The 21,035-nt window shown below is 70.2% G+C and overlaps 5 protein-coding genes across 5 annotated transcripts; 2 read left to right on the top strand and 3 right to left on the bottom strand.

Annotated features, from left to right (window-relative positions):
* Positions 1–361: 361 nt before the first annotated feature.
* RND1 (Rho family GTPase 1) lies at positions 362–4,019 on the bottom strand. Its single transcript, XM_055697188.1, has 5 exons — positions 3,738–4,019; positions 3,576–3,663; positions 1,304–1,413; positions 1,058–1,192; positions 362–965 (listed from the first exon to the last, which is right to left on the bottom strand). Exons 1-5 carry the CDS (start codon positions 4,002–4,004, stop codon positions 720–722), a joined length of 846 nt encoding a protein of 281 aa, XP_055553163.1. The 5' UTR covers positions 4,005–4,019; the 3' UTR covers positions 362–719.
* A 10-nt stretch (positions 4,020–4,029) lies between these two features.
* On the top strand, positions 4,030–6,817 carry CCDC65 (coiled-coil domain containing 65). Its single transcript, XM_055697190.1, has 9 exons — positions 4,030–4,202; positions 4,432–4,577; positions 4,673–4,840; positions 4,909–5,078; positions 5,221–5,359; positions 5,467–5,664; positions 5,734–5,952; positions 6,042–6,194; positions 6,317–6,817. Exons 2-9 carry the CDS (start codon positions 4,443–4,445, stop codon positions 6,656–6,658), a joined length of 1,524 nt encoding a protein of 507 aa, XP_055553165.1. The 5' UTR covers positions 4,030–4,202; positions 4,432–4,442; the 3' UTR covers positions 6,659–6,817.
* Positions 6,818–6,954: 137 nt separating this feature from the next.
* FKBP11 (FKBP prolyl isomerase 11) lies at positions 6,955–9,931 on the bottom strand. Its single transcript, XM_055697189.1, has 6 exons — positions 9,755–9,931; positions 9,236–9,301; positions 7,588–7,675; positions 7,440–7,473; positions 7,273–7,343; positions 6,955–7,188 (listed from the first exon to the last, which is right to left on the bottom strand). The coding sequence occupies exons 1-6, from the start codon at positions 9,866–9,868 to the stop codon at positions 6,971–6,973; spliced, it is 591 nt and encodes a 196-aa protein (XP_055553164.1). The 5' UTR covers positions 9,869–9,931; the 3' UTR covers positions 6,955–6,970.
* A 1,985-nt stretch (positions 9,932–11,916) lies between these two features.
* Positions 11,917–15,531, bottom strand: ARF3 (ADP ribosylation factor 3). Its single transcript, XM_055697257.1, has 5 exons — positions 15,398–15,531; positions 14,269–14,439; positions 14,046–14,156; positions 13,790–13,914; positions 11,917–12,875 (listed from the first exon to the last, which is right to left on the bottom strand). The coding sequence occupies exons 2-5, from the start codon at positions 14,414–14,416 to the stop codon at positions 12,714–12,716; spliced, it is 546 nt and encodes a 181-aa protein (XP_055553232.1). The 5' UTR covers positions 14,417–14,439; positions 15,398–15,531; the 3' UTR covers positions 11,917–12,713.
* A 3,037-nt stretch (positions 15,532–18,568) lies between these two features.
* On the top strand, positions 18,569–20,406 carry WNT1 (Wnt family member 1). Its single transcript, XM_005435976.1, has 4 exons — positions 18,569–18,669; positions 18,947–19,200; positions 19,416–19,681; positions 19,918–20,406. The coding sequence occupies exons 1-4, from the start codon at positions 18,569–18,571 to the stop codon at positions 20,404–20,406; spliced, it is 1,110 nt and encodes a 369-aa protein (XP_005436033.1).
* The last annotated feature ends 629 nt before the right edge of the window (positions 20,407–21,035 follow it).

Genomic DNA, 21,035 nt, shown 5'->3' with positions numbered 1-21,035 from the left:
GCAGGAAGCCCTGGGGGGAAGCTTTTAGGGTGACCAAGACACACACCTCCCCCCCCCAGGGACTTTGCCCTCTGCATCAGCACCCATGGGTGACAGCACATGTCACTGTCACCCCTCCCTGCTGGAATGGAGGGGGGGGGGGAAGGGGTACCTCAGCGCAAACCCCAACACCCACCCCACCCACCCCCAAATACAGGCTCACCACCCACCCCCAAAGAGAGGAGCAAACCTGCTGCACGTGGTGGGTGTTATATTTCCGATAATAAATAAGCTTTTAATAACACTGACCATGGAACAGAGACATTCTCCCCCCCCCCCCCCCCCAAACACAGTCCATAAAACAGCCCCCCCCCCCCTCCCCCGGCCCCCCCCCCCCACTGGGGTCCCCAGGGCCAAGCAGCAGATGAGGGATGGGGTGGAGGGCAACAGGATGCAGCTGGGGGTGGGGGGGCTGGGGAAGAGCTGTTAAGCACCCTCCCTGAGCCCACCCCCTCCCCCCCCACCCCCCACCCACAGCAGCTCCCTGGGGGGCTGCCCCCCATACTGGGAAGGCGGAGGGAGGGGAGAAGCAGTGTGATGGGAGGGCAGCAGACACCCCATCCTCCTTGGGGGGAGGGAAGGGGGGGCTCTAGGGCCCTGTCCAGCCCCCCACCCCACTCCGGGGACTCAGGGGGGGCTGGGGGCTTTGAGAAGGGGGTTTCACATCCCCCCAACCCCCTTCACATGACTGAGCAGCTTTTTGCTTTTTCCTTCTTGAAGGCGGAGGAGATGAGCTCAGAGCGGCTGGGCAGGTGCAGGAGTCTCTTGGAGAGGCTGCGGGGGGGGCTTTTGGGGGGCTGCGGGGGGGCTTTGCTGAGGCAGATGCCGGACACGGTCCGGAAGATGCTATGGACGCTCTTCTCCGAGGTGAAGGCCGAACACTCCAGGTAGCTCTCTGCTCCCAGCTGCCTGGCCGCCGCACAGCCCTGCAAGCCAACCCAGCGTCAGGGTGATGTGACACCCCCAAACCCCCCCCCCAAAGGACCCCCAATGCCGCGCCCCCCCCCCCCCCCAATACCTGCTCATAGGAAATGGGTGCCTGCTTCTGGTGGGAGAGCTCCATCAGGGTGCTCAGGTCCGTCCGCAGGTCTGTCTTGCAACCGATGAGCAGCACCCGCGTGTTGGGGCAATAGTCCAGGATCTCCGTCTTCCACTAAAAGGTGGGGGGGGGGGGGGGGGGGCGCACAGAGTGGGTGTCAGTGCCAGGGGACCCCAAACCACCACCCCCTTGCCCCACAGAGGGGCTTAACCCCCCCTCCATCACCTTCTTGGACGCACTGTCCAGGGTCTCGGGGCGGCTGATGTCGAAGCAGAGCAGGACAGCATCCGAGTCGCTGTAGCAGAGGGGACGCACGTTGTCGTAGTAGGGAGAGCCTGGGGGGGGGGAGAGAAAAAAAAGGAAAAAAAAAAGGTGGGGGGTCATTGCACAGCACCCCCACTTCTGATGGACCCAACCCCCCAGGCTGGAGGGGCTTGCAAAGGGGCACAGCCCATTGTGCCCAAGACGGGGGGGGGGGGCACACAGCTCTAGAGCCCCCCAAAATGCCACCTCCGCTCCGTGCAATTCATTAACATCATCATCGCCCCTAACGAGGCAGCAGGAAATAGATCCCGCGGTGTTTATATAACAACCCCCCCCCCCATGTTGGGGAGCCCCACCAGCAGGGAAAGGGGGGGCGCAGGCAGCTGGGATGCAAGGAGGGGGGGAGCTGCCACCCCCACGGGGTCCCCAGGGCCACCAGCATCACACTGGGGACTGCAGCGGAGGCGCTGCATGAGGGTGTGGGGGGGCAGTGGGGCACGCCCCCCCCACCCCTTTCAGGTGTGGGGGGTGATTGGGGTGCCCCCCCCCATCACCGCCCCCGACCCCGAAAGGCCTCGGAGGGGTTTTGCAGCCCAGACGCTCCGTGCATGGAATAGCAAAGAGGCTGCGCCAGCGCATCGCCATAGCAACGCGGGGACCGCGGGTGGCGGGGACCCCCCCTCCAATGGGGGGGACACTGCAGCACCAGGGCAGGGCTACCCTGACCCCCCCACCTTGCCCCCCCCCAACCCTTCAGGGGTGCCCAGGGAGGGGCAATACCAGGATGCCCCATCACCCCCTCCCCCCCCAATCCGCAAGCAGCCCCCCAGGGAGGGTGCAGGGGCCCTGGCACCCTGTATCCTACCTGGGGGGGCTCACAGTGATGTGGGGGACCCCCCCCAGGACGGGGCATAGCCCTGTGTACCCCCCCCAGCCTGTGTCTGTGCCCCCCCTCCCCAGGCCAATCCCCAGGGACTCCCTGGCAGCCAGGCACCCCCGTGCGCCCCCAGCCCCAGAAATCTGTGTGTGTCCCCCCCCCCCCCCGGGGAAGCCCCCCATGTCCCCACTGCGGCCACCAAGTCACACCCCCCCCCCACAGCGCACCCCATTGCAGGGCTCCCTCTCCTGCAGCCCCCACCCCCGAGACCAGAGCTGGCCCCCTCCCCGGTACCGGAAGGTTGCCCTCCCGCGGGTGCATGCGCCCCCCACCACCTCCCCGGTACCGGAGGCTTGTCCCCCGCCCGGTGCATACACACATCCCCCGGTACCGGAGGCTTGTCCCCCGCCCGGTGCATACACACATCCCCCGGTACCGGAGGCTTGTCCCCCGCCCGGTGCATACACACATCCCCCGGTACCGGAGGCTTGTCCCCCGCCCGGTGCATACACACATCCCCCGGTACCGGAGGCTTGTCCCCCGCCCGGTGCATACACACATCCCCCCGGTACCGGAGGCTTGTCCCCCGCCCGGTGCATACACACATCCCCCCGGTACCGGAGGGTTGTCCCCCGCCCGGTGCATACACACATCCCCCCGGTACCGGAGGGTTGTCCCCCGCCCGGTGCATACACACATCCCCCCGGTACCGGAGGGTTGTCCCCCGCCCGGTGCATACACACATCCCCCCGGTACCGGAGGGTTGTCCCCCGCCCGGTGCATACACACATCCCCCCGGTACCGGAGGGTTGTCCCCCGCCCGGTGCATACACACATCCCCCCGGTACCGGAGGGTTGTCCCCCGCCCGGTGCATACACACATCCCCCCGGTACCGGAGGGTTGTCCCCCGCCCGGTGCATACACACATCCCCCCGGTACCGGAGGGTTGTCCCCCGCCCGGTGCATACACACATCCCCCCGGTACCGGAGGGTTGTCCCCCGCCCGGTGCATACACACATCCCCCCGGTACCGGAGGGTTGTCCCCCGCCCGGTGCATACACACATCCCCCCGGTACCGGAGGGTTGTCCCCCGCCCGGTGCATACACACATCCCCCCGGTACCGGAGGGTTGTCCCCCGCCCGGTGCATACACACATCCCCCCGGTACCGGAGGGTTGTCCCCCGCCCGGTGCATACACACATCCCCCCGGTACCGGAGGGTTGTCCCCCGCCCGGTGCATACACACATCCCCCCGGTACCGGAGGGTTGTCCCCCGCCCGGTGCATACACACATCCCCCGGTACCGGAGGGTTGTCCCCCGCCCGGTGCATACACACATCCCCGCCCCGGTACCGGAGGTGTCCCAGAGGCTGAGCTCCACCCGCTGCTCCTCGCTGGCCAAACACGCCGTGTAGTTCTCAAACACGGTGGGCACGTACGTCTGCAACGGTACCGAGAGCGTCAGCGCCCGCTCCCGCTGCCGGTCCCCGGGGCTCGGTGCCGGTTCCTGCTCACCTCGGGGTAGCAGTCCTTGGCCAGCACCTGCAGCATGGCCGTCTTGCCGCACTGCACGTCGCCCACCAGCACCAGCTTGCAGCGGGCCGGAGCCGCCGGTACCGGCCTCCGCTCCCGCATGGCGGCGGCGCAGAGCGCGGCGCCTCCGCCGCCCTCCCGCCCGCCGGCCCCGCGCCCCGCCGCCGCAGCGCCCTTATATACCCCGCCGACGCCGAGCCCCGCCCACGGCGGCGCCCTCCCGCCAATCGCCGCGGAGGTTAGCGCCATGCCGGCCAATAGCGGAGAGGCGGGGGGCTGCCGGGTTCCGGCCTTTGGGGTGCGAGGCAGCTCCTCCAAGCTAGGGGGCGCCTGTCTGGTGGCGGACGGAAGTGTGACCCTGTTCCCGCCCCAGACCGGAAGTTGTGGTTGCCAGGAGACCGGTGGGACGCTGGCCGAGGGGCCTGGGCGTGTTGGGGAGCGCGACCGGTACAAGGACGGAGGGGGTGGAGGCCCCGTGGTGCGGGAGGGGGCGCTGAGGGGCGGGGGAGGAGCGGGGGCAATGGGGCCTGGGGGTTCCACAAAGCGGGGGGTGCCTGGGGGGATCCAAGGAGGGGGAGATGAGGTGGGCAGGGGGAAACGGGGCCTCTGGGGGCCCTGGAGGGGCCGCAGCCGGGACCCCGGGGCACCCCCCTTACCCCTCACACCGTATGCCCAGGCCCAGCCATCATGCCAGGGAAGCGCGGCCCGCAGGGGGCAGCCCCCATAGCGGCAGAGGATGCTATCCTGCTGCTGCAGAGCCAAGCGCTGGCTGAGGAGGAGGCGGCCAAGAAGAAGGGGAAGATGCTCACCCGATTCCTGAAGGTGCATGGGGGGCCGGGGGCTGCTTGGCAGCATGTTTCCCCCCCCACGCCGCCCAGCCCCTCTCCCCCTCCCCACTGCTCATGCCCCCCCCCCAGGACAAGCTGGCCAAGGAGGAGCACAGCAGCACCCTGAACCTCCGCAAGCTCAACACACAGTGGCGGGCGGTGCTGCGGGAGGCCAAGGCCAAAGAGCTGCACCAGGACATTGAGATACTCAGCCAGACCTTCACACGGGTGATGGACTGCAAGGACAGCGTCATCGAGGTGAGCACAGGGCTGGCGGGGCAGGGACAGTGGCTGGAGCCCACCCGTGACCCCCCCAACCTCTGCAGTCCCTGGCCAAAGACCTGGAGGAGGCAGAGGAGCAGCACGCCCATGCCCTGCGCGGCCACCTGCACAACATTGACTGCCTGCTGGAGCTCCAGCGCTGCCGCCTGATGTGCCTGGAGGAGGGGTACAATGCCCAGCTGGAGGCCCTGAAGATGGAGTTTGAGGCGGAGAGGTACGGGACTTTGAGACTGAAAGGTGGAGAGGGACAGCAGTGGCACTCGCTGGCTGTCCTGCCCAGGTGCTGAGCCCTCTCACGGTGCAGCTGGGACCACTGTGGCTTCCCTCTGTCAGCAGCTGCCCCACATTTTCCCCAGGAGGACCATCCTTGAGCAGCACGAGCAAGAAAACTGCCACCTGCGGGATGTGGCGCTGGCTGTGGAGCAGAATCACGCCAAGAACACCCACGAGGCCCTGCTGAATTTCCAGAGCGCCCGAGATGACATCAAAAACAAGGCACGGGCAGGGGGAGGAACCGGCGAGGAGCCTTTTAGGGCATGTGAGCAGAGCATACCGTGAGGTTTGGGAGGCGACGGGTCACCCGTACCCGTGTCTGCCCTCAGAGCCTGCAGGAGAAGCAATACAGCCGCGTGCAGCTGGGTGGGAGGTTGGAGGTGCTCTGGGAGCAGTTCCAGAAGGCCATGCAGAGCTACACGGAGGCCACCAAGCACCAGAAGATTGCTTTTGAGGCGCTGAAGCAGAAGGATGAGAAGAACTCCAGGGAGATAGAGATGCAGGCAAAGAAGCTGCAAAAGCTCCAGGTGGCGGCTGGGATGGTGGAGGGAGTGGAAAGACCCCCGTCCCGCTGCTCACGTTTCACCTGTTCCCAGGACTTGGTCACAGCCACCAAAAGCCGGATCGCGGCTCATCTCCGGGAGAGTGAGGAGCAGAACCGGCGCATGCGGGAGGAGAAGGAAAGGGTCCTCGGGCAGCTCCAGGAGCTCCGGAGGGAGCTGAGCCGGGCCAGGGCTAAGGCACACAGTAGCCTGGCCAGGCTCGCCGTGCAGAGCGGCACTGCCCTGAAGGTGCTGGCGCGGGTGGTGAGGAAGGTGAGGCCGGCGGCCCGTGGGCAGGGGGAGCACCAGAGAGGGGTACCACCATCCCCTCCCGCCCTGCCCTCTCCGATATCCCTCCCCAGGCTGAGCGCATCCTTCGGCTGGCTGAGATGTGCCGCAGGCTGGAGACGGAGGAGGAGAAGGTGCTGCCGTTCTACTCGTCCTCGCTGGCGGAGGGGGAGCAGCGGGACACCCGGCAAATCCTGGAGGAGACGCCCGCAGAACCCCTGGCTCAGGTGAGGAGGCAGCGCTGGGATCCCAGGCACTGCCACTGGCGTGTGAGGATCGGGATCTGGTCTTGGTGATGATCTGGTTGGCATGTGGGGAATCCCTGCCCTCCTCCCTGCCTCTCGCCCAGGCCATGCGGGACTACGTGGGGCTGGAGCGCTTCTGGCAGCGGTTCAACAAGGTGAAGCTGGAGGAGAAGGCGCTGGAACGGGAGCAGGTGGTGCTGAGCCAGAAGAACCAACATCTGCGGGAGCTGCTCCGGCAGTACCTGGCAGGGATCTCTGCCAGCGAGGAGGTGCTGGGTGAGCCCAACCCCTTCCTCGCCGTTGAGCGCAAGAGCTGCATCCCCAGGGACTTGCCCCATCCAGAGGGGGGCTGTGCACAAGGTCATCAGGGTGCTGCACCCCCCGACAGCCCCTCGGGAGGGGATCCCGGCTGGGACCCCATCCACGGCTCCGCCAGCACCAGCTGACAATGCCTCCCCCCGCAGAGCAAGGCCTGGGGACACCGCAGAGACTGCAACTGCCCAGATGTGCCGTAAAAAGCGCGAAATTGTGCCCAAAACTGTGCTCCGGGGTCTTATTTCTGGGACCCACTGAGTTTTGTCAGGGCAGGCGTGGGTCTGTCGCCTCCCACCCTGGCGTCAGCTCCTCAGCCACACCAAGGTGACGCTGGCGGAGTGGGCCGGGAGCTTTGAGGGTGCTGAGCCCCTTCCCCCTCCTCTGTCCCCCACACAGCCGGGCAGGGCAGCCACGGAGCAGCCGCGGATGCCGAGGGGAAGACTTTATTTTTTTTTGGCTTTGTTCCTCTTCTCCTCCTTCAGCTTTTTCTTGGAGAGCTTGGGGCTGCTGGCCTTGCGGTAGAGGTGGTACCCAATGAGCCCCAGCAGCGCCGGCACCAGCCCCAGGCACAGCAGCGGCAGCACCTCGTTCAGCACCTTCTGCCAGTAACTGGCCCGGTATAACCCGACCAGCTCTACCTCGAACCGCAGCACCGCGTCGCCTGGGATGGGTGGGAACAGAACCTCAGTGGGGGGCTGCGGGGGGCTGGTGGGGACCCCACGGGGACCCCAAGGGCTGCGCTTACCTGGGATGGTGGGAGGGGAGCCCCGTTTGCCGTAGGCCAGGTGAGGGGGGATGATGGCCCTCCGCTTCTCCCTGCCGTGGCAAGAGGCCATCAGCGCCGGTGCCCCGTGGGGCCAGCCCCACGCCAAACCGTGGGGGGGCTGCTGCCCACCCCCTCGCCCCACTTACCCCACACACATGTCCAGCAGGCTCTGCTCCAGGCCTGTGAGGAGAAGGGGGAGAGGGTGAGGGGGGCTGGGCTGGGGGCTTCCTACAGCCCACCTTGGCCTGGCCACAGCCCGTTTAACCCCCGCGCCCCCCCCAGCCCCCCACTCACCGGGGATGACTTGGCGCTTGCCCAGCTCCACCTGGAGCGGGTCCCGGCTCAGCGAGGTGTCGATGATGCGGCCATCCTCCAGACTGCCCTGCGGGGTCGGGGTCACGGTCACCCCTGGGGCCACCTCTGGGGTCACCCCTGGGGTCACCCCTGGGGCCACCTCTGGGGCCACCCCTGGGGTCACCCCTGGGGCCACCTCTGGGGCCACCCCTGGGGCCATCCCTGGGGTCATCTCTGGGGCCATCCCTGGGGTTATCTCTGGAGTCACCCCTGGGGTCACCCCTGGGGTCATCTCTGGGGCCATCCCTGGGGTCATCTCTGGGGCCATCCCTGGGGTTATCTCTGGGGTCACCCCTGGGGCCACCCCTGGGGTCATCTCTGGGGTCACCCCTGGGGCCACCCCTGGGGTCATCTCTGGGGTCACCCCTGGGGCCACCTCTGGGGCCACCCCTGGGGCCACCTCTGAGGCCATCCCTGGGGCCACCCTTGGGGCCACCCCTGGGGTCATCTCTGGGGTCACCCCTGGGGCCATTTCTAGGGCCACCCCTGGGGTTATCTCTGGGGTCACCCCTGGGGCCACCCCTGGGGTCATCTCTGGGGTCACCCCTGGGGCCATCCCTGGGGCCACCCCTGGGGCCACCTCTGAGGCCATCCCTGGGGCCACCCTTGGGGCCACCCCTGGGGTCATCTCTGGGGTCACCCCTGGGGCCATTTCTAGGGCCACCCCTGGGGTCATCTCTGGGGCCACCCCTGGGGATGCAGCGGCGGTTCTGCCCCGGGGTTGTCCCCATACAGGTCCTTGCATCAGGACAACTGGCACACTGGTGCTGATCCCAGTGTGGTCCCCCCCTGGGGACATCCCCATCCTGCTCCCAGTGCCAGGGCTATCTCAGGATAATCCTTGTGCTGGTCCCAGTGCCAGTCTGTGCCCATACCAGTGCCACCCCCATGCCAGTCCCAGTGTCACCCCTATGCCAGCCCAAGTGCCACACAGGGCTCGCCCCAGGGCTGCCACCACGCCTGTCCTAGTGCCATCCCCATGCTCGTCCCACTGCTGTCCCTATGCCGGTCCCAGTGCCACCCCAGTGCTATCCCCATGCCCATCCCAGTGCCACACTGATGCCATCCCTATTCCCTCCCCAGTACCACCCCATGCCCTCCCCATTGCCACCCCACTGCCATCCCCATGACACTCCAGTGCCACTCCAGTACCACCCCAGTGCCAGCCCCAGTACTACCCCTATGTCTGCCCCAATAGTACTCCAGTGCCATCTCAGTGCCATCCCAATGCCTGTCCCACTACCACCCCAGTGCCACCTCGGTGACATCCCAATGCCTGTCCCAGTACTGTCCCCATGCCTGCCCCAGTACCACCCCAGTGCCAACCCTATACCCTCCCCAGTGCCACCCCGGTGCCATCCTGGTGCCTGCCCCAGTATCACCCCAGTGCCACCTCGGTGCCATCCCGATGCTTGACCCAATGCCACTTCGGTGCCATCCCAATGCCTGCCCCAGTACCACCCCAGTGCCACCCCAGTGCCGCCTCGGTGCCCCCGGGCCCCCACGCGGGTGCCGGTGCCGGAGCCCCCCCGCCCGCCCCCCCGCCCGGCGCCGCGCAGTGCTGACGTGTTCCTCCCGCCCGCCGCACCGTGTAGTGGATGTGCACCGTGTCCCCCGGCGCCGACAGCTCCGTACAGCCCTCGGGGGGGGGCACCTGCAATGGGGAGTCACGGGGGGGGTCGGGACGAGCCCCCCAGCCCCCCCGGTTTGGGCTCCGCGCACCCCCCGTACCCACGGGTCCCTGGAGCGCTCCGTGAGCCGGACTCCCCCCCGGACCTTCCCGTCCTCCCGGTGCTCCGTGCTCCACCGCGGCAGCCTGGTCCTCCCGGTGTGTGTCCCCCCGCAGCCAGTGGTCCCGGTGCCCCGTTCCTGCCGGCGCCCACCCCCACCCCCCACCATCCCGTTCCTCCCGGTGCACCGTGAGCCCCCCGCCCAGGCCGGGCTCCGCGCCGCCCCCGGGGCAACAGCACCCCCCCAGTGCCCCCGTTCCCCGCCGCGCCACCGGTGTCGTCCCCCCCCGTCCCATCCCAACTTCCCGTCCAAGGGGTCCCCGGTGGCCGGTGCGCCCCCATCCAGCCCCGGTTCTCCGGTTCCCCCCGGCGCTTACGAGCGTCTCCAACCGCAGCCCCCGGGCACCGGTTTCGGTTTCGCTCTCGGTGGCGCGGGCGGGCGGCGACGGCAGCAGCAGCGCCAGCAGCAGCAGCGTGGCGGGGGACGGCATGGCCGGGCTGGCGGCGGCGGCGGCGGCGGCGGCACCGGGACCGCCCCGGCCCGGCCCCCGGGAGCTCCCCGGGCCACGCCCCCGGGTCCCGGCCACGCCCCCGGGTCCCGGCCACGCCCCCGCCCCGCGGGCCCGGCCACCCCCTCGGTGCGTGGGGACACGTGTCCGTCCCGGCTCCCGGTACTGCCGGTCCCTGCCCGGTGCTGCCGGGCTGAGCTGGCCGCCCCTGCCCACCCCGGCGGGGAGAGGGGGGGGGTCTGGGGGGGGGGGCGGGGGCGTCCCTGGGGCACCGGTTGGGTGCAGCACCCGCTGTCCCGGCGCCGGTGGGACTCGGTACCAGCAGGCGGCAGCAAAGCCTGGGGAAACCGGCACCTACCCGGGTCCAGGACACCCCCCCAGCACCCACCCGGGTCCAGCACCTACATGGGTCTAAGACTCCCCTTCCTGGCACCCACTTGGGTCCAGCATTTTTCCCCAGCACCCATATGCAGCCAGGACCCCCACCCTGGCACCCAACGGGGCCCAGGACCACCCACCCAACACCCACCTGGAGTAGCACCCTCTTCTGGCACCCACCCAGACCCAGAACCCCTCCTCAGCACCCATCTGGGTCCAGGACCCATCCCTGACACCCACCCAGCTCCAGCATCCTTCCCCAGCACCCATATGCATCCAGGACCCCCACCCTGGCAACCAATGGGGCCCAGGACCACCCACCCAGGCCCATACACCCTTTTCCAGCACCCATACAGGTCCAGGACTCGTCCCCAGCACCCACCTGGGTCCAGCACCCTTTTCCGGCTCCCACCCAAGCTCAGAACCCCTCCTCAGCACCCATATGAGTTGAGGACCCATCCCTGACACCCACCCAGGTCCAGCATCCTTCCATGGCCCCCAGTAGGTGCAAAGCATCCCTTCCCTTGGCACCCCAGCACCCCTTCCAGCCCCCCCCCAGCGCGCAGGCCAAGGGCAGCTGAGCCTCTCGCCAGCCCCGTGCTGTGCCGTGCCATGCCATGCCGTGCCAAACCTGCCCCAAAGCCCCCCGCCCATCCCCGTGCCTGGGGGGCGACCAGCCCCCAGGGAACACAGGGAGCAGCCCTGGCTCAGGGTGGGGGGCTCACACCTGCACAGCGGGTGTCACCCTGGCTCCCTCATCCCGTGCCGGTGGCGCTAGCCCTGTGGAGGGTGGTGGTGGCCACGTCGATGGCGATGTCGGCACAGGCCCTGGTGCAGCTCCCGGACGACGGCATCGGCACGCCGGCCCCACCGGTGCACCCACATACCAGCCCCGGTTGCCGAGAGGTGGGGAAGCCGGGCTGGCGGCTGGGGGCCGGGGCACTAATGGGATTAGGGCCACCGGGTCAGCGCCGAGCTGGCCCCCGCCAGACAAAGCCGCTGGCCCAGCCGGTGGGAACGCGACGGTGCTGGCACCGTGGCTCCCAGCCCACTGGGGAACCCCAGTTACCCCCACCCCAGCCCCCGCCCCACGAGGAACCCAAGCAGCCAGCGCCGTACCCCGGCTCGGTGTCACCGGCATGGGGCTGGGGGTGCTGGGGGTCCTGGGGGCCCACCGCCCACCCCCCCCCCCAGGCACCAACCCAGAGAGGACATGGGGATGGGGGCAGCAGCGCTGACCCCAAATGGGACTCAGCTGGTCCCCTGGCCCATGGAGGGGGGGTGACACCGGGGGGCTGAGCCCCACTCGCGCCCATCCCAGCGCTGGCACCGTCCCCACGCCCCGGCTGGGATTAACGCTAATGGGATTTACCATTTCATCCAATATTCCCCTAAAGATGAGCCTGGGAAGGGGGAGCCCCCCCTCGCCCCCCCGCCAGCCCCCCTCGCCCCGCTAAGCTCTTTCTAATTAAAACCAGCCCGTGGCTGTCCATCACCGTCCCCCCTCCACGGGACCCCCGAGCTGGGGGGGGGGGGGTTGGGGGGGAGCTGCAGAAGAAGAGCCGTGGGGCAGCGCTACATAAAACATGTTTAATATCCAAGGGGGGGCCAGGGGTCACCCACCGTCTCAGGCGCGGAGGGAGGGGGGGGGGGGGGGGGGGGCAAGTACACACGTCCCTGGACGGGGCAGAGCCGCAGCGACACGTCACACCAAGCACAGACCGGGGGTATAAATACGGTGCCGAGGGGGGGGGGGACAGTACGGGGCCATCGTCCATACCGTCCGTGAGGGGCAGGGACATACAATCACTATGCTGGCATGGGATTGGGGTGCAGGCACCCGGGGGGGGGGGGGGCCCGGACAAGAGGGGGGGACCACGGGGGTCCCAGCAGCCCCGTGCCTCCCCCCCTGTGAGGGTCACGCTGCGGGGAGGAGACCTGCCTCAAAGTGATACGGGGGGGGACCGGGGACGTGTGGGACCCCCAGGGGGTGGGGTGGGGGTGGGATATGCGGGGATGGGAGGGAGTGCTGGGAAGGGGGGGGGGGGGGTGTATGGTCCCAAATGCCCCCTGCGGCCCCGCTGCCCCCACATTTGGTCCAGAGGAAGGCGAGGGGTGCGGGGACATGCACAGGGATGGGGTGCCCCAGCACGGCCCCCCCCAGGCAGGGCAGCGCCAAGGTGGCCCCCAGCCCCCAACCCACTCCCCGGGGCCCTGCCCCCCGCCCCCCCCATACATTATATAGAGCTATATTTCCACGCACGCACACACGAGATCCGAGGGGGAACCGAGGAGACCCCAAAAAAAGGCGAAAAACCCCACAGCAACCGGTGCCAGAAGAAAGCAAAATCCAACCGGGGCGGGGAGGGGGCGGCCGGGGGGGGGGGACCTGGCACGGCCCCGGGGGGGCGGGCCGGGGGTACGGGGAGGGGGGCCGGGAGCCACCCGCTCACTTCTTGTTCTTGAGCTGGTTGGCGAGCCAGTCGAGCCCCTCGTAGAGGCCGTCGCCGCTGGTGGCACAGGTGGCCTGGATGTACCAGTTGCGGTGGCGCAGGGAGTGGAGCCCCAGCTTGTCCGTGATCTCCGCCGCGTTCATGGCGTTGGGCAGGTCCTAAAGGGGCAGGGGGAGGCAAGGTCACGCGCCCGCCCCCACGGCACGGGGATGGGCGCCATCCCGTCACCAGGCGGGGGACACCAGCCCCGATGCCACGAGGATGGGCGCTATCCCATCACTGGGCGGTGGGCACCAGCCCCGATGCCACGGGGATGGGCGCCATCCCGTCATCAGAATGATGGCACCAGCCCCGATGCCATGGGGATGGGCACCATCCCGTCACCGGGCAGGGGGCACCAGCCCTGATGCCACGAGGATGGGCGCTATCCCATCACCGGGGGGGGCACCAGCCCTGACACCCCGGGGATGGTCCCAGTCCCACCCCAGACCACCAGCCACCAGCCCTGACACCCCAGGGATGGTCCCAGTCCCACCACAAGCCACCAGCCCTGACACCCCGGGGATGGTCCCAGTCCCACCCCAGGCCCCCAGCCACCAGCCCCGACACCCCGGGGATGGTCCCAGCCCCACCCCAGACCACCAGCCACCAGCCCTGACACCCCGGGGATGGTCCCAGCCCCACCCCAGACCACCAGCCACCAGCCCTGACACCCCGGGGATGGTCCCAGTCCCACCCCAGGCCCCCAGCCACCAGCCCCGACACCCCGGGGATGGTCCCAGCCCCACCCCAGGCCCCCAGCCACCAGCCCCGACACCCCGGGGATGGTCCCAGCCCCACCCCAGACCACCAGCCACCAGCCCTGACACCCCGGGGATGGTCCCAGTCCCACCCCAGACCACCAGCCACCAGCCCTGATGCCCCAGGGATGGTCCCAGTCCCACCCCAGACCACCAGCCACCAGCCCTGATGCCCCAGGGATGGTCCCAGTCCCACCCCAGACCACCAGCCCTGACACCCCGGGGATGGTCCCAGCCCCACCCCAGGTACCCCCCCCTCTCCCCAGACCCACCTGCTTGTTGGCAAAGACGAGGAGGACGGCGTCCCGCAGCTCATCTTCCGCCAGCATCCGCATGAGCTCCTCCCGCGCCTCGTTCACCCTCTCCCGGTCGTTGCTGTCCACCACGAAGATCAGGCCTGGGGGCGGCGAGCGGAGCGCTGCTGGGAGCGCAGGACCCGGCCAGCCCCACCACCACCCCGCTCTCCCCAGCGACCCCCCCCGCCTCCCCTCCTCCCACCGCAGCCCCCCGGGGTGGGGGGGAACCTACCCTGGGTGTTTTGGAAGTAATGCCGCCAGAGGGGCCGGATCTTGTCCTGCCCACCCACATCCCACACGGTGAAGCTGATGTTCTTGTACTCCACCGTCTCCACGTTGAACCCTGCGGGGAGCGACAGCGGAGGGAAACTGAGGCACGCGGAGCCGCCAGCCCCCCTCCCCAGGAGCCGTGATGGGGTGGGGGTCCTTGCCCGGTGGCCCCCCCCGCTGCACACCTATGGTGGGGATGGTGGTGACGATCTCCCCCAGCTTCAGTTTGTAGAGGATGGTGGTCTTCCCGGCGGCGTCCAGCCCCACCATCAGGATCCGCATCTCCTTCTTCCCGATCAGGCTCTTCAGCAGGTTCCCGAAGATGTTGCCCATGGTGACGGAGCCGAGGCCGGATCCTGCGGGGGCACGGGGCAGGTGCTGGGGCGGGGTGGGAGGGGGGGGGGGGCGGCCCTGAGAACTGCGGGGAGGGGGGCGGGGGGGGGCGAGCAGGCGGCGCTGTAGGGCTCCAGGGATTCCCCGTGCTTCAGGGGGGCTGTGGGAATCGGGGATCCCCACGTTACGGGGGGATGCGGGGCTCTGAGGACCCCAAGCAGGGGGTCTGGGATGGGGCCACATGCTCCCTGTGTGCGGCTCGATATGGGGGGGCCATGCTGGGGACCCCCCCCCCACGCTGCACCCAATGAGGGGACAGGCCAAAGCTTTGCGTGGGGGGAAACTGAGGCACGGATCCCAGCCCTCCTCGGGGGGGGGGACGGACGCAACACAGCCCCCACCCTGGCCCTGACACCCCCCCTGCGCCCCCCAGCTCACCCACTGCCCCCCCCCCGGAGGGGAGCCCCCGCCGCCCCCCCGCTCCGCAGCCCGCCCCTCCCGCCCCTGCGCTGCCGCCCACTCCCGCCCCCCCCACCCCCCGCAGCCCCTCGGCGCGACGCCCCCCGAATTCACTGCGCCCCCCCGCCCAGGACCACAGCATCCCCCCCCCTGCTCTCCCTGCGCCCCTCCAACGCACCGCCCCCCCCCCCGGGGGAATTGCATCCCCCCTCAAATCACCGCCCCCCCCCGCCGCATCGCCCCCCGCCCCCGCCCGCCGCACCGCCCCACGGCCTCTACCCGCCCCCCCGCTGCACCGCACACCCCCCCCCCGAGCTGGGATGCTGCCCCCCCCCTCCCCGCACCCCCAATGCACCCTGCACCCCCAAACGCACCGCAGCCCGCGACCCCCCCCCCGGTGCGGTATCCCCCCTCCACACCCCCCCCGGGTGCAGCGCACCCGCCGATTCACGGCGCCGCGGGCCTCCCCCCCGCCCCCGGGCGGACACCCCCCCCCCCGCCTCCCGGCGGCCCCCCCCGCACCTGGTGCCGGTGCCGGTGGCGCCCCCCGCCCGCAGCTGACTCTGCACCGCTCCCGCCGCCGGAAGCGGAGGCCCGATCGCGCCGATCTCGCGAGAGCGCCCGGTGCCGGCCCCCCCCCTCTCCGCCGTCGCCCCCCCCCCCCCGTCCCTCCGCCTCGTTTCCCGCACACACACGCCGCACCCCAACCCCGCACCGGGCCCGGGGGCGCGCGCAGGGATGGAGGGGGGAGGGGGGCCCGCGGAGCTCGCGAGAACCGCGACACGTTTCCATGGCAGCGGTTGCAGCAGTGCGGGGGGGGCTGCACTGGAGGGGGGGGCTGATGGACCACCCCCCCCTCAAGGCGCCCCCCCCGGTAGCAGAACCGGGACATAGCAGCCCCGTCCCGGGGTGTGTGTGTACATGGGGGGGGGGGGGCTGTATTTCCCGGGGGGGCGAGGACCCCAATAACAGCACGGGGGGCTCAGTGACCCCCTCCCCCCCCCCGCCCCGGTGCGGTACCGGCGGTACTGAGGCTGCCCCGGTGCTCACGGGGCCGGGAAGGGGCCGGCGGGGGGTGCGGGGCACCCCCGGTTTCACACATCCCCCCGGCTGTCTGTCCGTCCCTGCTCGGTGCGGCAGGACGGGAAACCGAGCCCCCCCCCCACGCCCCCCTCCACCCCGGGCAGGTAAGGGTGGCCACCCCGGAGGCACCGGCAGCACCGAGCGCCCCGACGGCTGCGGGAGCCGCTCGGCACCGCCGGGCTCCCGCAGAGACACCAGAGCCGGGGGGGGGGGGGGGTTGTCCCGAGCATCACCCCCCGGGGCTGCCGTCGGGCTGCGCGGGGGAAGCAGAGGGGATGGGGGGTACACCGGAGGGGGGGGGAGGGGGTCGGGGCAGCGGGAGAGGCGGGGGGTGGCGAGGCGTGCGGAGAGGGGGGTCCCGGGATGAAGCAGCGTGGGTGGGGGGTCGTGTTTGGGCCCCACCGCTGGTGGCACGGCCCCGGGCAGGGCCCTCCCGGCCGCGCCCCGGGGCCTCCCCGCGGCCGGTGACCTCAGCCCCGGGAGCCCCGACGGGGCGGCGGCCCGAGGGCGCGGACACCGCCTGGCCCGGCCGGGAACCGGGGAGGGGGGGGGCGGGAGACGCCGTCCTGGAGCAGACCCCAGGCGGCCCCGGGCCCCTCCCGGACCGGGGAAAGGGGTGAGGGGGGGTACCCGGTGCGAGCCCCCCCACCCCCGTTGCCGGCCCGGGCTTTGTCCGTCCTTGCATTGAAATCGGGAGCGGCAGCCCCGGGCCGTGACGGGCGAGCGGGGCTAATCCGGCCCCGCATGACTGGTCGGGGAAACCGCCGCGGGGAGATTACCCCCCCCGCACCCCGCCACAACGGGGGGCTCAGCTCAACCCCCCCGGCCCCAGCCCCGGGACTTCACACCTGCCCACCCCCCGGGTCCCCAGCAGGGAGAGACCCTCGTCCCCCACCGGGACGAGTGCCAGCACCTGCACGGTGTCACCGTGCCCTGACCGTGGGCACGCCAGGGCCCCCCCCCCCGCCCCCCCCCCCGTCAGGCCCCCCCCCCCCGCCCTCCCTCCATCACCTCCCGTCCTCCATCCCTCCCTCCATCCCTCTCCCCCCGGTCCATCCCTTCCTCCCTCTGCCGCTCGGTGCCGGCCCACGCCGGGTCCCCCGGGGCAGGGGAGCTGTGCGGGGCCGTGCCGCACCCACGGGGGTCGCACACGCCGTGGGCGTCCACGGGCACGTTGGTGGGGAGGGGGCCCGGGGTGCACGGGCGACCGTCGGGCCCCGTCCGTAGCCAGCCCGGCCCGGGACAACCCGGCCCCGAGCGGTGGGAGGACGCGGCCGCCCCGTCGCGCCGGGCACGGACCGGGACGGGCGGTGGCCGGGACGGGCGAGGGGTCCGGGGACTCCGGACCGGCACCGGCAATCGGTGCGGCCCCGACGGTCCCGTGCCCCGGGGGGTGCTGCACGGCCCCGCCGCTCCCCCCGCCCCCTCCAAACCCGGGGATCCCGGGACCGAGTCCCCGATCTGTCCCGGGACCGTGCTCCCTTGTGCGGCCCGGGTTGTCCCGGGACTCTGCCCCTCCCGTGCTCCCGGAGCTATCCCGGGAGATCCCGTCACTCCACCCCCCCCGTGCTGTCCCGGGAGATCCCGCGCTATCCCCGGCCCCCGCTCCCTCCGTGCTCCCAGCGCTATCCCGGCCCGTTCCAGGACACGCTCCTCCTTGCACCGGGAGCTGTCCCGAGCCGTGCCAGGCTCCCCCCAACCGGGGCCGATACCGGGAAAGCGGGGCGGCGGGGCCAGGCGGGGGGGCGGCAGCAGGGTCCCCCCCCCGTCCCCCTGTCTGGGCACGGGGCCGGGGCGCAGCCACCCGCCGGGCTAATCCGGGCCGTGACGGACAGGCCCGGCGCCGCCGCTCCGGCCGCCCCATAAGAGGTGCCGCGGCTCCGCCGCTCCCCATTGTTAGGGCGAGGACGCGGGGAGGCCCCGTTCGGCCGGACAGGCCCATGGGGACCCTCCGCGCCGCCCCTATAAGAGGGAAGGGGCTGGAAGATGCTCCCGGGTGCTGAGCGCTGCGCACCCACCGCGCCGAGCCGAGTCCAGCCGCGCCGCCACCCCGGGGAGTCCCCGGGGACCGCGCACGGAGCGTTAAGCACCGGGCACCGGGGACCGCGCACGGAGCAGCCAACACCGGGTACCGCGCACGGAGCAGCCAACACCGGGCACCGGGCACCGCGCACGGAGCGTTAAGCACCGGGCACCGGGGACCACGCACGGAGCAGCCAACACAGGGCACCGCGCACGGAGCAGCCAACACCGGGCACCGGGGACCGCGCACGGAGCAGCGGGCATCGCGCACGGACCACCGGGCACCGCGCACGGAGCAGCGCCCGACGCCGCGCTCCAGGGACCGGGCGGGGAGCGCCGGGCACCGCACCCCCGACGCCACCCCCGGGGCACCGGCCACCGGTTTGCAACCGGTGCTGGTAGCGGTTCCGAGCCGGCCGGCCGGCGCTCCCCGCGGCCCCCCCGCGGCCGCCCTCAGCGGAGCCGCCCGCCCCGCGCGTCCGGAAACACGCGTGGATGTAGCGGCCGGGCCGGGGGCTCCGCGGCACCATAAATACCCCGGCGGCCGCTCGCCCGCGCACTCTGCCGGGGCCTCCCGGTGCCGGAGCCATGCGAGCCGCCGCGCTGGGGCTGGCGCTCCGGGCGCTCTGGGCTCTGGCCCTCTCCTCCCTCTCCAACACGCTGGCGGTGAACAACAGCGGGCGGTGGTGGTGAGTCCACCGGGACCGGGACCGGGGTGGAGGGACCGGGCTTGACACCGGCAAGGTGGTGGCCACACTGACCCCGGGGATGGGGAACGCAGGGGGACGCACGGGGCTGTGACCCCCGGGTGAGTGCCGGCTGCGGGGGATGCTCGGGGAGAGGATGCTGTGGTAGCAGCAAGGAGCTGAGGGAGACCCCCGGGGGTGGGGTTGAAGTGGGGAGTGGGCTGCTGGGGACCCCCTCCCCCCCCCCCTCGGTGATCACCCTCCTTGGCTGTGCCATTAGGGGCATCATCAATGTGGCTTCGTCCACCAACCTGCTGACCGACTCCAAGAACGTGCAGCTGGTGCTGGACCCCAGCCTGCAGCTGCTGAGCCGCAAGCAACGCAAGCTGATCCGCCAGAACCCCGGCATCCTGCACAGCGTCAGCTCCGGCCTCCAGACCGCCATCAAGGAGTGCAAGTGGCAATTCCGCAACCGCCGCTGGAACTGCCCCACCTCCCAGGGCCCCAACATCTTTGGCAAAATCGTCAACCGGGGTGAGGGTATGGGGTGGCGGGAGGCGGCACGGGGCTCCCCGTATCCCCGCCGTGGTACCCCCAAGCTGGCATGTGTGGCCAAGCAGCCCTGGTTCACCGTGGGGTAGCACTGGCGCCCAGCCCATCATCAGCCCGGCGTGGCTATGGGTTAGAGGTGCCGGTGGGTGCCCCCTCCCCACTCTGGCAGCACCCTGAGGTCCCGCTCCCCTCCGCAGGCTGCCGGGAGACAGCGTTCATCTTTGCCATCACCAGTGCTGGCGTGACGCACTCGGTGGCACGGTCCTGCTCCGAGGGCTCCATTGAATCCTGCACCTGTGACTACCGGCGCCGCGGTCCCGGGGGGCCCGACTGGCACTGGGGGGGCTGCAGTGACAACATCGACTTTGGGCGCCTCTTCGGGCGGGAATTTGTGGACTCCAGCGAGAAGGGCCGGGACCTGCGCTTCCTCATGAACCTGCACAACAACGAGGCCGGGCGCATGGTGAGGGCACAGGGGGCTGCAGGCAGCCCCGGAGAGGGGGGATGGGGACAGAGGCCACCGAGACCCCCAGCTTGTCCCCATGGATGGGTTGGCAACTGTCGGAGAAATGTTTCCCACTCAGCTTTGGGCATGATGTGATGCTGCAGGGAAGTGGGGTGCAGGAGCACGGTGGTCCCCTGGTGGGGAGGGGGTGTCCCAGCCTGCTCACAGCACCTCGCACCCCTCCCCCCTTGCAGACGGTCTTCTCAGAGATGCGCCAGGAGTGCAAGTGCCACGGCATGTCGGGCTCCTGCACCGTCCGCACGTGCTGGATGCGGCTGCCTACCTTCCGCGCCGTGGGTGACGTCCTGAAGGACCGCTTCGACGGCGCTTCCCGCGTCATCTACGGCAACAAGGGCAGCAACCGGGCATCGCGGGTGGAGCTGCATCACCTGGAGCCCGAGAACCCGGCCCACAAACCCCCCTCGCCCCATGACCTTGTCTACTTCGAGAAGTCACCCAATTTCTGCACCTACAGCGGGAAAACGGGGACGGCGGGGACGGCCGGGCGCTTCTGCAACAGCTCCTCGCCAGGGCTGGATGGGTGCGAGCTGCTGTGCTGCGGGCGCGGGTACCGCACGCGCACCCAGCGTGTCACCGAGCGCTGCAACTGCACCTTCCACTGGTGCTGCCACGTCAGCTGCCTGAACTGCACCAACACGCAGGTGCTGCACGAGTGCCTGTGAACCCCCCCGCCCCCCCCCCCGGGGGACCACCCTGCCCAGCCCCGGAGGGGGTCTGCGCCACCCCCCCATGATGATGGGTGTCTGGCTGGATTGAAGGCGCCCATGGGTGGGCGTGTGGCTGCACCCTGGGACCCCCCCTGTCCCATCCCCGGGGCCAGCAGCCGGTCTGGGTGGGCTTGGTGCCACGCACCTTCCCGGCTGCCCCCTTGGCTGCTCCGGTTCCGTGGGGTCCTCTTCTTACTGTAAATAAAATATTTATTGTGGACGGTTTGATGCTGTCCCCCCCCTCTCGCCGCTTCGCTGGACCCAGGCCCTGTTTTTTATAATTAAAGATAATAATAATAATTAATAATAATTATTAATAATAATAATGCTTTGTTACAGGTTTCACTGATAGCCTTTAGAGAAGAATAAAGGATATATTTTTATCAGTCCTGCCCCGATTTGTTTCTGGGGGGGCTGGGGAAGGGAGGGGATGAGCTGCAGGGGGGGGGAGCACATCCACCCACGTCATCCACCCATCCATCCAACCATCCATCCATCCATCCGTCACCTCTCCATCCACTCACCTCCCCGTTCTGTGTCCACCAGCCCCTCCAGCCGTCTGTCCATCCACCTTCTACCCCTTT

Source organism: Falco cherrug, chromosome 19 (assembly GCF_023634085.1).
Source record: "Falco cherrug isolate bFalChe1 chromosome 19, bFalChe1.pri, whole genome shotgun sequence".
In the NCBI taxonomy this organism is placed as follows: domain Eukaryota; kingdom Metazoa; phylum Chordata; class Aves; order Falconiformes; family Falconidae; genus Falco; species Falco cherrug.
Note: the sequence above shows the minus strand (reverse complement) of the source record. Positions and strands in the feature narration are given on the sequence as shown.

What these genes read in the sequence shown, in the direction of transcription:
- RND1 (XM_055697188.1), bottom strand. Translation starts at nt 4,004, where the DNA reads ATGGCGCTAACCTCCGCGGCGATTGGCGGGAGGGCGCCGCCGTGGGCG. An exon ending in CCAAGGACTGCTACCCCGAG is followed by an intron (nt 3,664 to 3,737) that starts GTGAGCAGGAAC and finishes GTACCGTTGCAG; the next exon opens with ACGTACGTGCCCACCGTGTT. An exon ending in TGGACAGTGCGTCCAAGAAG is followed by an intron (nt 1,193 to 1,303) that starts GTGATGGAGGGG and finishes CCCACCTTTTAG; the next exon opens with TGGAAGACGGAGATCCTGGA.
- CCDC65 (XM_055697190.1), top strand. Translation starts at nt 4,443, where the DNA reads ATGCCAGGGAAGCGCGGCCCGCAGGGGGCAGCCCCCATAGCGGCAGAG. An exon ending in TGGCGCGGGTGGTGAGGAAG is followed by an intron (nt 5,953 to 6,041) that starts GTGAGGCCGGCG and finishes ATCCCTCCCCAG; the next exon opens with GCTGAGCGCATCCTTCGGCT. An exon ending in CCGCAGAACCCCTGGCTCAG is followed by an intron (nt 6,195 to 6,316) that starts GTGAGGAGGCAG and finishes CCTCTCGCCCAG; the next exon opens with GCCATGCGGGACTACGTGGG.
- FKBP11 (XM_055697189.1), bottom strand. Translation starts at nt 9,868, where the DNA reads ATGCCGTCCCCCGCCACGCTGCTGCTGCTGGCGCTGCTGCTGCCGTCG. An exon ending in CAAGCGCCAAGTCATCCCCG is followed by an intron (nt 7,474 to 7,587) that starts GTGAGTGGGGGG and finishes TTCTCCTCACAG; the next exon opens with GCCTGGAGCAGAGCCTGCTG. An exon ending in CTGCTGGACATGTGTGTGGG is followed by an intron (nt 7,344 to 7,439) that starts GTAAGTGGGGCG and finishes TTGCCACGGCAG; the next exon opens with GGAGAAGCGGAGGGCCATCA.
- ARF3 (XM_055697257.1), bottom strand. Translation starts at nt 14,416, where the DNA reads ATGGGCAACATCTTCGGGAACCTGCTGAAGAGCCTGATCGGGAAGAAG. An exon ending in CACCACCATCCCCACCATAG is followed by an intron (nt 14,157 to 14,268) that starts GTGTGCAGCGGG and finishes CGCTCCCCGCAG; the next exon opens with GGTTCAACGTGGAGACGGTG. An exon ending in TTACTTCCAAAACACCCAGG is followed by an intron (nt 13,915 to 14,045) that starts GTAGGTTCCCCC and finishes CGCCGCCCCCAG; the next exon opens with GCCTGATCTTCGTGGTGGAC.
- WNT1 (XM_005435976.1), top strand. Translation starts at nt 18,569, where the DNA reads ATGCGAGCCGCCGCGCTGGGGCTGGCGCTCCGGGCGCTCTGGGCTCTG. An exon ending in TGGCAAAATCGTCAACCGGG is followed by an intron (nt 19,201 to 19,415) that starts GTGAGGGTATGG and finishes TCCCCTCCGCAG; the next exon opens with GCTGCCGGGAGACAGCGTTC. An exon ending in ACAACGAGGCCGGGCGCATG is followed by an intron (nt 19,682 to 19,917) that starts GTGAGGGCACAG and finishes CCCCCCTTGCAG; the next exon opens with ACGGTCTTCTCAGAGATGCG.